Source organism: Oryctolagus cuniculus, chromosome 11, assembly GCF_051225735.1.
Source record: "Oryctolagus cuniculus isolate XC-2025 breed Fujian yellow rabbit chromosome 11, ASM5122573v1, whole genome shotgun sequence".
In the NCBI taxonomy this organism is placed as follows: domain Eukaryota; kingdom Metazoa; phylum Chordata; class Mammalia; order Lagomorpha; family Leporidae; genus Oryctolagus; species Oryctolagus cuniculus.
In genome coordinates this window covers 68,593,328-68,606,761 of record NC_142877.1, presented here as the reverse complement: position 1 = coordinate 68,606,761, position 13,434 = coordinate 68,593,328, and the positions used below count along the sequence as shown (strand labels likewise).

Here is a 13,434-nt window from a genome sequence, read left to right as displayed (position 1 = left end):
GGAGACCCAGAAGAAGATCCTGACGTTGGATCAGTGCAGCTCTGGCCGTTGTGGCCAAATGGGGAGTGAACCAACGGATAGATGACCTCTCTCTCTCTCTCTCTCTTTCAAATAAATAATAAATCTTAAAAAAAAGAAAGAAAATGTGAATCATGTTAGTGAATGAAGACACTGGATTGACTAAAACAGAAAGAAGCAGCATGGGAGATGAAATGATGTTGGGAAAGCTGGAATCAAACTAAGACGTCTCAAATACCAAGCTGAACACACTAGAATTTATGTGTAGGCACAAGGGAGCAACTGAAGGTTTTTGAACACAGGAATATACTGAGTACCCAAGGAAGGGTGCTCTCATAACAACATGAATTATAAATCAGGAGAATGGGGACTAGAGAGAGGAAGGGAACCAGGTCATCAACTGTCTGCAATGATATAAGGACCTAAACTGGGCAGACTAGATGGAATGGAAGCAATCTGTGAGAGAGACATTGTGCAATAAAGCTAACAACTAACTGGAGGTGGAAAGTGAAAGCCGCGGCTCACTAGGCTAATCCTCCACCTGCGGTGCCAGCACACAGGGTTCTAGTCCTGGTTGGGGTGCCAGATTCTGTCCCGGTTGCCCCTCTTCCAGTCCAGCTCTCTGCTGTGGCCCGGGAGTGCAGAGGAGGATGGCCCAAGTGCTTGGGCCCTGCACCCGCATGGGAGACCAGGAAGAAGCACCTGGCTCCTGGCTTCAGATCGCCACAGCGGGCCGGCCGTAGCAGCCATTTGGGGGGTGAAGCAATAAAAGGAAGACCTTTCTCCCTGTCTCTGTCTAACTCTGCCTGTCAAAAAAAAAAAAAAAAAAAAAAAAAAAAAAGTGAAAGCAAGGTCAGTCTAAGATGACTCTGAGATGTTAGGTTGTGTAAATAGGAGAAAGGTGACTTAAATGGGGAAATCATAAGACAGAGTAAGATGTTGGTCCATGAGTCCAGAAAGTCAATACCTAGGGAAAAAGTCACAGATTGGGGAGTTGGTTAACTGACCCCTCTCCAGTGTAGGAGCACACAGAGAATCACCACATCACTTGCACTCTGTCTCCATCATGAGTGCAAGAGTGAGAACTGTCACTTACCTCTGAATTCCCAGAACCTGAAATGTAACAGACAGTTGACACTTAGTTGAAAAAAGGACCTGTGCTAATGGGATGGCTGAAACGATGAGAAGAGAGCCATATCTCCAAGAAAGAAAAGGAGTAAGCCTTTGGGAAATATCCTCAGAGAGAATGTAGGAGAAAAGGAGTGAGGAGTTGGAAGGGAGATGGCAGAGGGAGACAGGAAGTGTTAGAGAGGGTCACACTGAATCCCAGGGAAAGAAACGCTGACACCGCAGCAGCACTTAAAACTGTCACACATCAGGGGTTCATCAAGAAGAGCAAGACACGAAAAAAGGCCCTTGAATTTGGCAAGAAAAAGAATGGAATAAAAGGGGACCAGCACTATGGCATAGCTTGTAAAGCTGCCACCTGCAGCACCAGCATCTCATATAGGTGCCAGTTTGAGTCCTGAATGTTCCACTTCCATTCCAGCTCCCTCTAATGCACCTGGGAAAGCAGAGAAAGATGGCCCACCTTGCACCCATGTTGGAGACCCCGATGAAGCTCCTGGCTACTGCCTGGCCCAGCCCTGGCAGATGCAGCCATTTGGGGAGTGAACCAGTGGGTGGAAGTTATCTCTCTCTCTCTTTCTGCCTTTGCCTCTGCCTCTCTGTAATTTTGCCTTTCAAATAAATAAAAACAATACATATATAAAAAAAGAAAGAACAAAAGGTTTAAATGGAGCTGTGGGCATAAAGGTGAAATTATAGTCTGTAAAGCAGGGGGAAGGAGTACTGACAAGGAAGATATCCAGAAAGAAGGTGTAGGATGACAAAGAGGTTTTATGATTTATTTTATTTTATTTGAAAGACAAGGAGAGCTCCCATTTGCTGGTTCACTCCCCAAACGCCTGTGAGGGCTGGAGCCAGGAACTCAATCCAGGTCTCCCATGTGGGGTCTCCCCATTAATCGAGTCATCACCTATTACCTGTTGGGGTCTACATTAGCAGGAAGCTGGAGTCAGGAGCCAGATCTGGATACTGAACCCAGGCACTGTACTGTAAGACGTGAGCATCTTAACCTCTTAATCTCAAGACCAAGTTCCTATCCCAACAAAAAGATATCTTCTGGCACATCGCTTGCCAACAACCAGCTGAGGGTGCCTAGAGTGGCAGCCTCAGCCAGAGTGAGAAAGAATGCTGGGATCAACTGGGCAAAGGAGAGGAGAAATTTGACAGAAATGACAAACCAGCTGCTTTTAAGTCCTATGGCACAAGGCAACAGTAACAGTACATAGTCACTCATAGTCATGCTACAGTTAGCAATCTTTAAGGAAAACTTGAGCATGCCTACCATAAGAACTTTGCTTGGGCTTTCGTCACCATTTACACCACAGCTTCTTTTGGATCCCCGTGACTGTAATAAATGCTCATCTGTATCTGCTTCCTCAAATGAAGGTAATTCTCTTCTTCCATCAAAGGCAAACATCCTGTAGTCAGCCAAAGAGGCCCTGCTCCTGGTGATATCACTTGTCTCCCCATTGGCCCTGTGCAGAGGGAGGCGAGATGCTGCCGGCTGTGTCTTGCAACCTCCATGACCTCCAGAGCTCTTCCAATGGGGTGGAGAACCTGCTGGAGTCTCAGGGCTACTGGAGAGCTCATTTTGCAAGAAATGTTTCAAACGTGTTTTCCTGACAACGTTGTTTCTCCTGATGGCACCCTGGAGCTGTGACTCTTCTGCGATGACGTACACTCGGCAACGGCCCCTCGTCACCGCAGTGTAGACATGCTGCCAGTGCTGACGGCCCGCCTTCCCCACTACATACACAACCGTGTGCTCCTCAGACCCCTGCGAGGCAAGAACATGGTGTGAAGGCTTGGAACTGCGGAAGGGGTTCAGGACAGAAACAAGGCACACTCACATGGCACTCCCAATACCTTCTGCCAGGTAGAGTAGTCACACAAACCCCAAATCCCTATTACAGATTCCATTTTATTCATTTTGTAAGACCTCAAGTTTGTTAAGTATGATGCCATGTTCAGGCTGTATATGTCCCCACTGCCTTGGAGAAAAACAGTCACAAAAAAAGACTGCATACAGTGCTGAATCTTCCCTAAGAAAAGATTTCAAGAGGTGGGCATTTAGCCTAGTGATTAAGAGGCCGGTTAAGACACCCATGTCCCATACTGGACTACCTGGGTTTGATGCCCAGCTCTGACTCCTGACTCCAGCTTCCTGTGAATGCAGACACTGGGAGGAAGTGGTGATGGCTCAAAATTGGGTTCTGTCTCTCACTTGGGAGACTTGGATTGAGTTCCAGCTCCTAACTCTGGCCCCAAGCAGGGGCCATCACATCTGGAGAGTGAATCAGTGATGGTACCTTGTTTCCTTTTTCTCTCATGCATATATAGATACATAGAATTTTACATCATGATTTAATGCTATAACTAGTACTCAAACAGTATTTTTCACTTTGTGTTTCTGTGTGGGTGCAAATTGTTGAAAGCTTTACTTAATATATGCTAAATTGATCTTCTGTATATAAAGATCATTGAAAATGAATCTTGATGTGAATGGAAGGGGAGAGGGAGTGGGAGAGGGGAGGGTTGCAGGTGGGAGGGAAGTTATGGGGGGGGGAAAAGCCACTGTAATACATAAGCTATACTTTGGAAATTTATATTCATTAAATAAAAGTTAAAAAAAGAATTTTAAAAAGAAAATTCTGAAATGATTGTACAGGCTTACCTTGTAAATATGCTATCATACTGCTACTGATGATGGCAAAAAAGGATACTTTAAACATTCAATAGGAAGAATCCAAATATTTGAGCCATCACCTGCTTTCCTATGAAGTACATTAGCAGCTAGAATCTGAAAGCTGTACCAACTCACATCCATGCACCCAGCAATAAGCCAAGAGGAGACCCTGAGTCTGGCTGGGAGAAGTGACAGGGAGCTAGGTGCTCATGACTGTGAGAACCTTGTGTGCTGGGACTGTGAAAACACTGTGGCTGTGTGGGAGGGTGCAGGGCGTGGATGGGTTTTTGGCTGTTACTGTGTGCAGTTCCACATGCTCAAGGCTCCCTGATCCTGGGTGAGGGTCATTGCTGCGGGATCCGTGCTCACAGTGAAGATTGCATGGATCCTTTGTGTGGTTCTTGTGGCAACACGGGCGAATATTGTACCCACTGGGACTTGTACCCAGGCATTAGTCTACTTGAAGGAGGGGAGGTGAGTGTGAGACTACATGAACAGGGCTGAACAAACCTCCTCTTTGATTAAAAAAAAAAAAAAAAAAAAAGGAGTTTTATCACACCCAAAGTGGTTGTCACCTTGGACACTCCCCTCACCCTGGAACACTGAACAGAGCACCCTGACCACATCGAACACACGCTTCTGGGGACTCAGTGAAATAGCAGACACTCAACTAAGCCACAGGGGCATAGTCCAAATATAAGAGTCATCACAGGGAAAGAAAAAAAACAAAAAGTAGCTCCACAAATGCCTAATAATAAACACAGTAATTCAAGAAACAAGAATAAGGAAGACAACATGATGCCCACAAAAGAACACATTAACACTACATGCTAGAACATGAAGATAAAAACACTGAAAAAATACCAGGAACGGAATTTAAAAATTGATCATAGGATTAGTAGAAGTAATCAGAAGCAAATCCATAAACTAAATAAATCCATACATGACATGAATGAAAACTTTTCCCATAAAATTGAGATTTTAGAGATAAAACAAAGCAAAATATTGGAAATGAATAATTCAATAGACCAAACAAAAAATGTGGTGGAAAGCCTAAATAGGAGACTGGGTGAGGCAGAAGAAAGAATATCTGAGTTAGAAGATAAATCTCTGGAAATTTTACAGTAAGATCAAAAAAAAAAAAAGAAAAAGAAGAAATTACAAAACTAAAAAACACTGTGGAGATTTGTGGTCTACTACCAAACAACACAACATTCAGGCCTTATGAGTTCCTGAAGATGTAGAAAAGAGAGTGGTTTAGAAGACCTATTTAGTGAAATAATTACAGAAAACATCCCTAAAATTGAGAAAGAAAGGGACATCCAAGTACAGGAAGCACACAGAATGCCTAACAGACATGACCAAGAAAACTTTTCACCCTGACACAGTAGACAAAAACTCTACAGTAAAACATAAAGAAAATATTCACTAATGGGCACGAGAGAAATTCCAGATTACATTCAGAGGATCTCCAATTAGCATTACAGCTGAATTCTCATCATAAATACTATAGGCTAGGAAAGAATGACAAGATATATTCAAAGTCTTAAGGCAAAAAATAAATAAATAAATAAATAAATAAATAAATAAAACCAAACCTGTCAACCCAGAATACTGTATCCTGCAAAGCTCTTATTTATGAATGAAGGTGAAATAAAGACCTTCCATAACAAAGAGAAATTGAAAGAATTTGTCACTACTCAATCGGCATTATAAAAGATACTTAAGGAAGTGCTATGTACAGAAACACAAACATGGTCATCAATATGAAAGAAGATGAGGGCAGAAAATCTCCCAGTAGAAGTACAAAATAAACAATAAGAATATTAATGAAAAATGGGAAGGTCAAGTTGTTACTTATTAATAGTCACCTTGAATGTAAATGGCCTCAACTCTCCAGTTAAAATACACAGATTGGCTCAATGGGAAAAAAAATCTATTTGCTGCCTACAAGAAACACATCTTACCAATAAAGATACATGCAGACTGGAAGTAAAAGGTTGGAAAACGATATTTCATGCTAACAGAAACCAAAAAAGAGCTGGTGTAGCCATCCTAATATCAGACAAAATAGGCTTTAATATAAAAGCTTTTAAAAGAGACAAAGATGAGCACTAAGTAATGATTAAGGGATCAATTCAACAGGAATATATAACTATTTTTTTTTTTTTTTGACAGGCAGAGTTAGACAGTGAGAGAGACAGAGAGAAAGGTCTTCCTTCTGTTGGTTCACCCCCCAAATGGCCGCTACAGCCGGCGCGATGGCTGGAAGAGGAGCAACCGGGACAGAATCAGCAGCCCAACCAGGACTAAAACCCGGAATACCGGCGCCGCAGGCGGAGGATTAGCCTAGTGAGCCACGGCGCCAGCCAGGAATATGTAACTATTATAAACATAAATGTACATAATTACAGGGAACCTGTAACCAGAAATGTTAATGGATCTAAAAGGAGACATAGACTCCAATACAACAGTAATGGGAGACATCAATACCCTACATTCATCAGTGGACAGATCTACAACAGATATCAGCAAGGAAACAAGAGGTAATCAATACTGAAGACCAAAAGGACCTAAGGGATATTTACAAAACTTTTCATTCTCAGGCCAGCACTGTGGCTCAGGTTAACGCCCTGGCCTGAAGCACCGGCATCCCATATGGGCGCCAGTTCAAGACCCAGCTGCTCCTCTTCCAATCCAGCTCTCTGCTATGGCCTGGGAAAGCAGTAGAAGATGGCCCTGCACCCACATGGGAGACCTAGAAGAAGCTCCTGGCTCCTGGCTTTGGAATGGCCCAGCTCTGGCCGTTGCAGCCAACTTGGGAGTGAACCATCGGACGGAAGACCTCTCTATCTCTCTCTGCCTCTCCTCTCTGTGTAACTCTGACTTTCAAATAAACAAATAAATCTTTATTAAAAAAAAAAAAAAAACTTTTCATCCTACAGATACAGAATACACATTCTCACCAGTGCATAGACCTTTCTCTAGGATAGAATGCATGCTAGGCCATAAAGCAAATCTCAGCAAATTCAAAGAAAATTGAAGTATTACCACACATCTTCTCAGATCACAATAGAATGAAGCTGGAAACCAACAACTCAAGAATCTATAGAACATATGCAATCACATGGAGACTGAATAACATGTTCATGAATAAACAGTGGGACATAGAAGAAATAAAATTACTGGAAACAAATGAAAATGAAAATACAACATATCAAAACTTATAGTATTCAGCAAAAGCAGTGTTAAGTGGAAAGTTTATAGCAGTTGGTGCCTACATCAAGAAATTAGAAAGTCACCAAATAAATGAGCTATCAGTGCATCTCAAGAACTTAGAAAATGACAGCAAACCAAACCCAAAACTAGTAGGAGAAAAGAAATAATTAAAATTAGAGAATAAACAAAATTGAAACAACCACCAAAAAAAAATACAAAAGATCAGCAAAACAAAAAGCAGGTTTAAAAAAAAAAAAAAAAAAAACAACAGAAATTGATCATAGGATTAGTAGAAGTAATCAGAAGCAAATCCATGAACAAAATCCATACATGATATGAATGAAAACATCATAGTTAATGAAATAATCTAGTCCCAAAATGAGAAATACCATATATTTTCTCTGATCTGTGAAAACTAATAGAGAATTTAAAACGTTATCTCTACAGGAGCCAGCGCTGTGGTGAGTAGGTTAATCTTCTGTCTGCGTTGCCATCCCATATGGGCACCAGTTCAAGTCCTGGCTGCTCCATTTCCGATCCAGCTCTCTGCTGTGGCCTGGGAAAGCAGTAAAAGATGGCCTAAGTCCTTGGGCCACTGCCCCAACGTGGGAGACCCAGAGGAGGCTCCTGGTTCCTGGCTTTGGATCTGCTCAGCTCTGGCCATTGCGACCAACTGGGGAGTGAACCAGTGGACGGAAGACCTTTCTCTCTCTCTCCCTCTCTCTCTTTCTGTCTGTAACTCTACCTCTAAAATAAACAAAATCTTTAAAAAAAAAAAAAAAGGTTATCTATACGAGTGAAAGTGACACTTTGAAATGTGATAGCTTTGAATAGCCCTTGTCTCAACTGCTTAGGAATAGTTTTTTTTTTTTTTTCCATACTATTTGTTGAACTCTTAGTGTAGAGTTAATCTTATGTGTAAAAATTAGTTGAAAATAGATCTTAGTACAAAATAAGAATGGGAATAGGAGTGGGTGGAGGAAGAAGTGTGGGAGGGCAGGTAGAGTAGCAAGAATCACTGTTTCTAAAGTTGTGTTTATGAAATGCATGAAGTTTGTCTTCCTTAAATAAAAGTTTTCTGGGGAAAAAAATAGCAGTAACAAAAAGTGAAAACACTGCAAAGTGCTATGTAGTTTGGCAAGATATTTAAATCACTTTACAAAAATTCATTCTTACCTGAAAAGTGTGAATAGTTCTTGCCCATGCATGTTTTATGTGACAATATTTCATTAATTTTTTAAAATCCACAGTTACTTCCAAGCCAGCCATATTATTAATGGTTAAAAATCTCCTCTTCACCATAGTCACATCAGTTACATCCTGTCACCAAAACAAAACAAACTATGTTTTCAAATATGCACACAAGGAAGATATTCCATCTTGGGGTTGAACATGAAACATACGCACACACTTATTTTATAAGTAAAATAAAGTGTGTATTCCTACAAAGTTAAAAGTTCAAAAGGTGGAAGAGCCATGCTATATGCACATTCAAATGTTTTAATGTATACAAGGAGGAGAAGTTTTTAGTACTTGACATTTATCTTTCATTTGATTCCCTGAAGAATAGTCTGTGCTGTCCTATTGAGAAGTATAGGCATTTCATTTTTTCCTTGGAACACATACATTTGCATAGACTCTGCAAAGTTCATTTTTCCACACAGCTTTTCAATTAGCTAATAAAATTTAGGATAGTATCTACACAGTAAGAAGAAACACAAAGCATCACTTCTGTAGTTTTCATACTTAAGCCACAATCAAGGAAATGATGCTGTGTAAAATATAAGTGTCTCATCTGCACCTTGTTATTTGTTACTCAAACATTTCAAACTTATTAACGATGTTTGTAAATAAAGTGTACTAGAAAATAAAAGGGCAATTCCCAACTCATTTTAGGGAGCCAGCATTAATTTGATACCAAAACTAAATGAGACGATCCTAGAAATTCACAAACCAGTATAATCATGGATGTAAAAATCCTTGACAATAAGTTATGAATAAGAATGTCAACTCAAATAACAGAAATAAGCAAATGGGGTAAGCATTTGGCTAGCAGTCAAATGTCAGTTGGGAAACCTGCATCACTTATTAGAGTCCCAGCTCCACTCTCGATTCTGCTTTGCTAAAGCACAACCTGGGAGGTGGCAGGTGAGAGCTCAGTAGAAGAGTCCCTGCCATCTGAGAGATGCAGAGCTCCAGCTTCAGCCTGGCCCACCCCCAGCTGTTGTGAGCACTTGGGGGTGAACCAGTGGATAGGAGGCTTGTCTTTGTTTCTCTGCCCTTCAAGTAAACAATAAAACATTTTAAAAAAAGAAATCTAAAATAAATAAATACACTTGCAACTGGTAAAACAGTATTATTTTCTGTTGTCACTTACATTTGTTATGAAAAATATTTCTCCATTACAGAGCCGAATACCACTGTCAAAGTCATTCTTATTTTTAGCACCATCATGAGGAGTACCACAAAATTCTTCATCCTTGGGCTCCAAATCACTATTTTTTTGACTTTTAGAGGTATTTTCTGGGAGTAAGTCTGAGAGATATGCATTCCTGGTACAACAAATTTTATCACCAACTCCAAATATGAGTCTATTCTGATGGTCTCTGGATTAGAAAGTGATAATACATTATCAAAAGTTTAGAAAATTTTAATTTCATTTCATTTAAACATTATTCCCACTGAGACCCAATCCAATTACCAAAATAATTTCCACACTCCCTATACATCACTTTTATTCTCCAAAGGTCAACAAGAAATCAGGCTCCCTCAGTTATTTTCTGATTATTTACATTTTCTGTGCACCACCTCAAAAATAATGACATTTCCTAAGCACATTTTTTTTTTGGTCAAGCTAGAAAATGTTGTAATAAATGTTACTGTATATCATTCTGATGTTCTGTTACCAAAAAAAACCTTTACTTTTTCAAATATTTATTTATTCATTCATTCACTCATTCATTTATTTGAAAGGCAGAGTTATAGAGAGATCTTCCATCTACTGATTCACTCCCCAAATGTCCACAACGGCCAGTGGTGAGCCAGGCTAAAGCCAGGATCCAGGAACTCTATCCAGGTCTCTCATGTGGGTGACAGGGGCCCAAGTAACTGGACTGAACTTTGCTGCTTGCCTAGGCACATTAGCAGGGAGCTGGATTGGAAGCAGAATAGCCAGAAATTGAACCAGCACTGACCAGATGCCAGCATCTCAAGTGGCTACTTAATCCGCCATACCACAATGCCAGCTCACCAAAACTCTTATCAATTTTTCCTTTAAAATCCATCCTCTCCTGTCACTGCCCTATTTCAGGGCTTATAACACTTATTCTTATTTCTTTAATAATAATTACAACACCGTATCAGGCAAATAAATGGTAGTGATATACGAGTTTCTGTGGAAGATGTTTTTGGTATATTATTCATTCTTACTACAACTCTGTGAGGGCAATTCTGTATGAACATCTTTTTCAAATGTGGAAAGGTGAAATTACCTTCCCAAGATTCCACTGGGACCCTGAAAGGCCCTAACCCTGTACTTTTTAACTCTTTCTCAGCCTACCAAATACAGTTTCGTGTGTAACTTCCCTCAGCAGACAGGACCTCTTCCTGCATCTCGGAGATCCTCACAAGTAGTAAAGAGCAGGTGTTGGCAAATACAAGAGCAATAAATTAATTTTCCCTAAGTGTAAGACAGTGGCTTTTCTACACTCGCTTTTCTCTGATGGAATTCATGGAGCAACTCTCTGCAGACAACCTGTTGCTCAGGTTCTTGGAAGCATCACATACACATTATAATTTTAGACCCTCTCCTGAACTCCCCACACTCATCTTGGAGAAGCTCGAAGTTGCCAACCTGGGAACCAGCAGGAAAATTTCGTTTTCTTCTTATTACACTAATTAAAAGTCAATTCCTAAGATGTATATAAAATTTAATTGAAGAGCTCATTATACTTCACCAATGAGATTTTAAAAAAATGTGGCAAAGGGGAAACAACCAAAAGAACAAGAGAATCCAAGAAGAACTGGGCTCAAAAGGGTCAGTTTTTCAAGATGCTCACTTGGTCAGGTGGCCAGTGTAGTGCTTGCAGCAGCAATCGTTGACAAGGTCACAGTCTTGCCTGGAACAGATGGAAATACAAGGGTCATCTTAATGATATCTGTTGTGTGCTTATTTATAGTAGCAGTAATCATGGTATACTGGACTCCATAAAATATTTCCAGGACTGACTCCAAGAAAAAGTATTTTGTAACTTTTACATTGTTCCATTCAGATTCTTTGAGTTTCTAAACATAATAGTTGGCAGAAAGAACATTATTTAGAAGTGGCCCTTCGCCATGTCTAATAAAAAGGTACTGCAAGATAAGAGAATTAATCGTGATCAACCACAAGTCTTTATCTAAGCAGAATCTGCAGGAATATGTTCAGAAATTTTAAAACTAAAGTAAAAAAGTTAAAAATATTATAAATCTTTTACCTTCTAAATGCAATAAATTGTGATGTTTGTGCACTTTTAAAGTCACTTTCTTGCAATAAGGTTCTAACTGCAGAATATAAATCTGAAAATTCAAGAGGAAAACATCAACATAGAAAAATCACCAAATAATAATCACTTTCAATAGAAAAATTAATTCTCCCAAAGAAACATCTCACCAAATGGAATACAAGTTCATTCCTTCCATCAGTTACAGCAGTCAGATGAGGAATGGCCAGATGGGTTCAGATATCCCATCCTCAACGAAGAGGTCAACCTTGGCCCGGACAGCTCCTAATTTGTAACTCCACTGTATATTCACTGATGAATTATGAGTGCTGAATTTAGGAATGAGCAAGAGTGTGATATGCATAACACAACTGCTGATGTACAACTCCTGTTTCTAACCCTTGAGGTAATCGTAGTGGTAATGAGTTTGAATCTCAGCATCCAGTCTTTACGTTTTCTCACTTAACAGAATACTCCCAACACCCACAGGAGGCAGGGATCCAGAGGTGCTACTTAGCTGGTATCCTCAGCCTAAAATATTAAGATACTCTGTATTAGCTGGAAAATGGCCACTTCCTTATCACCACAAAGTCTCCCCTCTTACCCAAACCCTCACTTTCCCTCCCCTAGACTTCCCTGTGACCTGACTAAATGGCTGGCTATGGCACAGCAGGAGCACTCATTCCACCACTGCTCATGCCTTCTTGGCTGTGCATAGTTTTACCACGTATTACAAATCCTCACTATGAACATGAAAATGAAGGCTCACAGCACTAAAATGCCCTTTCTCTCTGTTGCGGAGCCCAGATGATGGACAACAATAACCATTTATAACTTCTTTCATATAAGAACACTGAGAAGCAGGATTCTGCTAACCTTTCTTGCAGCAATTAAACAAAGCAAACATTGCTCATAAGAGAGAGAAGATAGAAAAGTTGGGTAGGAATAGTCTAGGCTTTGAAGCATTTCCCTAAGAGCAGATGAATCCTGGCGGAATGAAAACTTCAGTCCTTGTGAAGCTCTCCTCTAGGAAGACCATTAGTTGTGCTCTAAGCTCTTCATTTTTCAGATTGAGAACTATCTTGAAAAAAACGGGTAAAATCTCAGCTCACTTCCAGGCAACACCTGGCCAGCCAAGAACAGGAATTTCCAAAGGTCTTCCAGCATGTCTTCTTTTATGTGCACTGGATCACACTGTTTTACACCTGGTTTTTTTCACTGTCTATAGCTTGCAAATCAACAAGCACATTGTATTTCACTAATTCTAAGATACATATTTTAGCATCTCTTAAATCACCGTGCATCTATGAATCCTATTTCAATTCTTCATATTTAGCAATAATGTGTATAATATACTCAATACCGTGCTTCATTTTTATTGAAAAGATATAATATGCCTAATAAATATCTGCTAAATCTTCTTAGAGACTGCTTTTTAATTAAGATAGAAAAATTGTATCAGCTAAGCTCTGCTATCATTCTGAAATGAGTATCTTTTTTGTTCTTTTTAAAGTATGTTCTCATTAATGTAAAGAATGGGTACCAGAATGATCAGTGGTCAAGTGGTAGATTAGGGAATGACATATTGCACCCACCGAGGGATAAACATTAAAAAAAAAAAAAAACCTGTAGGAAGTGCATTCTTGGGTAAAACTGGAAAGAAAACAGCAGTGGAAATCCTACAAGAGGAAGAGACCATGGCCCAGTGTGGGGGGTATGGATGCGCACAATTGCAGCAGCTGAGAGCCGGAGTGGGAGGCAGCTTGGAGACAGAGGTGATATAGGCTGAGGAAGAGCATGGCATGAGCCAGACTGGAGCCTTGCAGGATAGTGGTTGCTAGTGGTTGACCACGGAACCAATGGAAGTAGAAGGGGTATGTTTATCTCACCCCAACTTCCAGA

General features: G+C 40.3%; 1 protein-coding gene across 13 annotated transcripts in view; it reads right to left on the bottom strand.

The window, feature by feature from the left end:
- The window catches only part of HELB (DNA helicase B), a 67,240-nt gene that overhangs the window by 3,376 nt on the left and 50,430 nt on the right, over positions 1-13,434 (bottom strand). For 10 of the 13 annotated variants that reach the window (XR_016216868.1, XR_016216869.1, XM_089308631.1 and 7 more), the window contains 5 exons: positions 11,527-11,608; positions 11,110-11,169; positions 9,429-9,657; positions 8,228-8,371; positions 2,429-2,923 (listed from right to left, as the gene is read on the bottom strand). Coding sequence is in view for 9 of the 13 variants with exons in the window: in XM_089308631.1 (XP_089164757.1) it covers positions 2,429-2,923; positions 8,228-8,371; positions 9,429-9,657; positions 11,110-11,169; positions 11,527-11,608 (1,010 nt within the window). In the remaining 4 variants the exon portion in view is untranslated. Of the gene's footprint in view, positions 1-2,428; positions 2,924-7,496; positions 7,608-8,227; positions 8,372-9,428; positions 9,658-11,109; positions 11,170-11,526; positions 11,609-11,702; positions 11,862-12,043; positions 12,064-13,434 lie in introns of those variants that run through there. The other 3 variants (XR_007919494.3, XR_016216867.1, XM_089308638.1) reach the window with 3 other exon arrangements.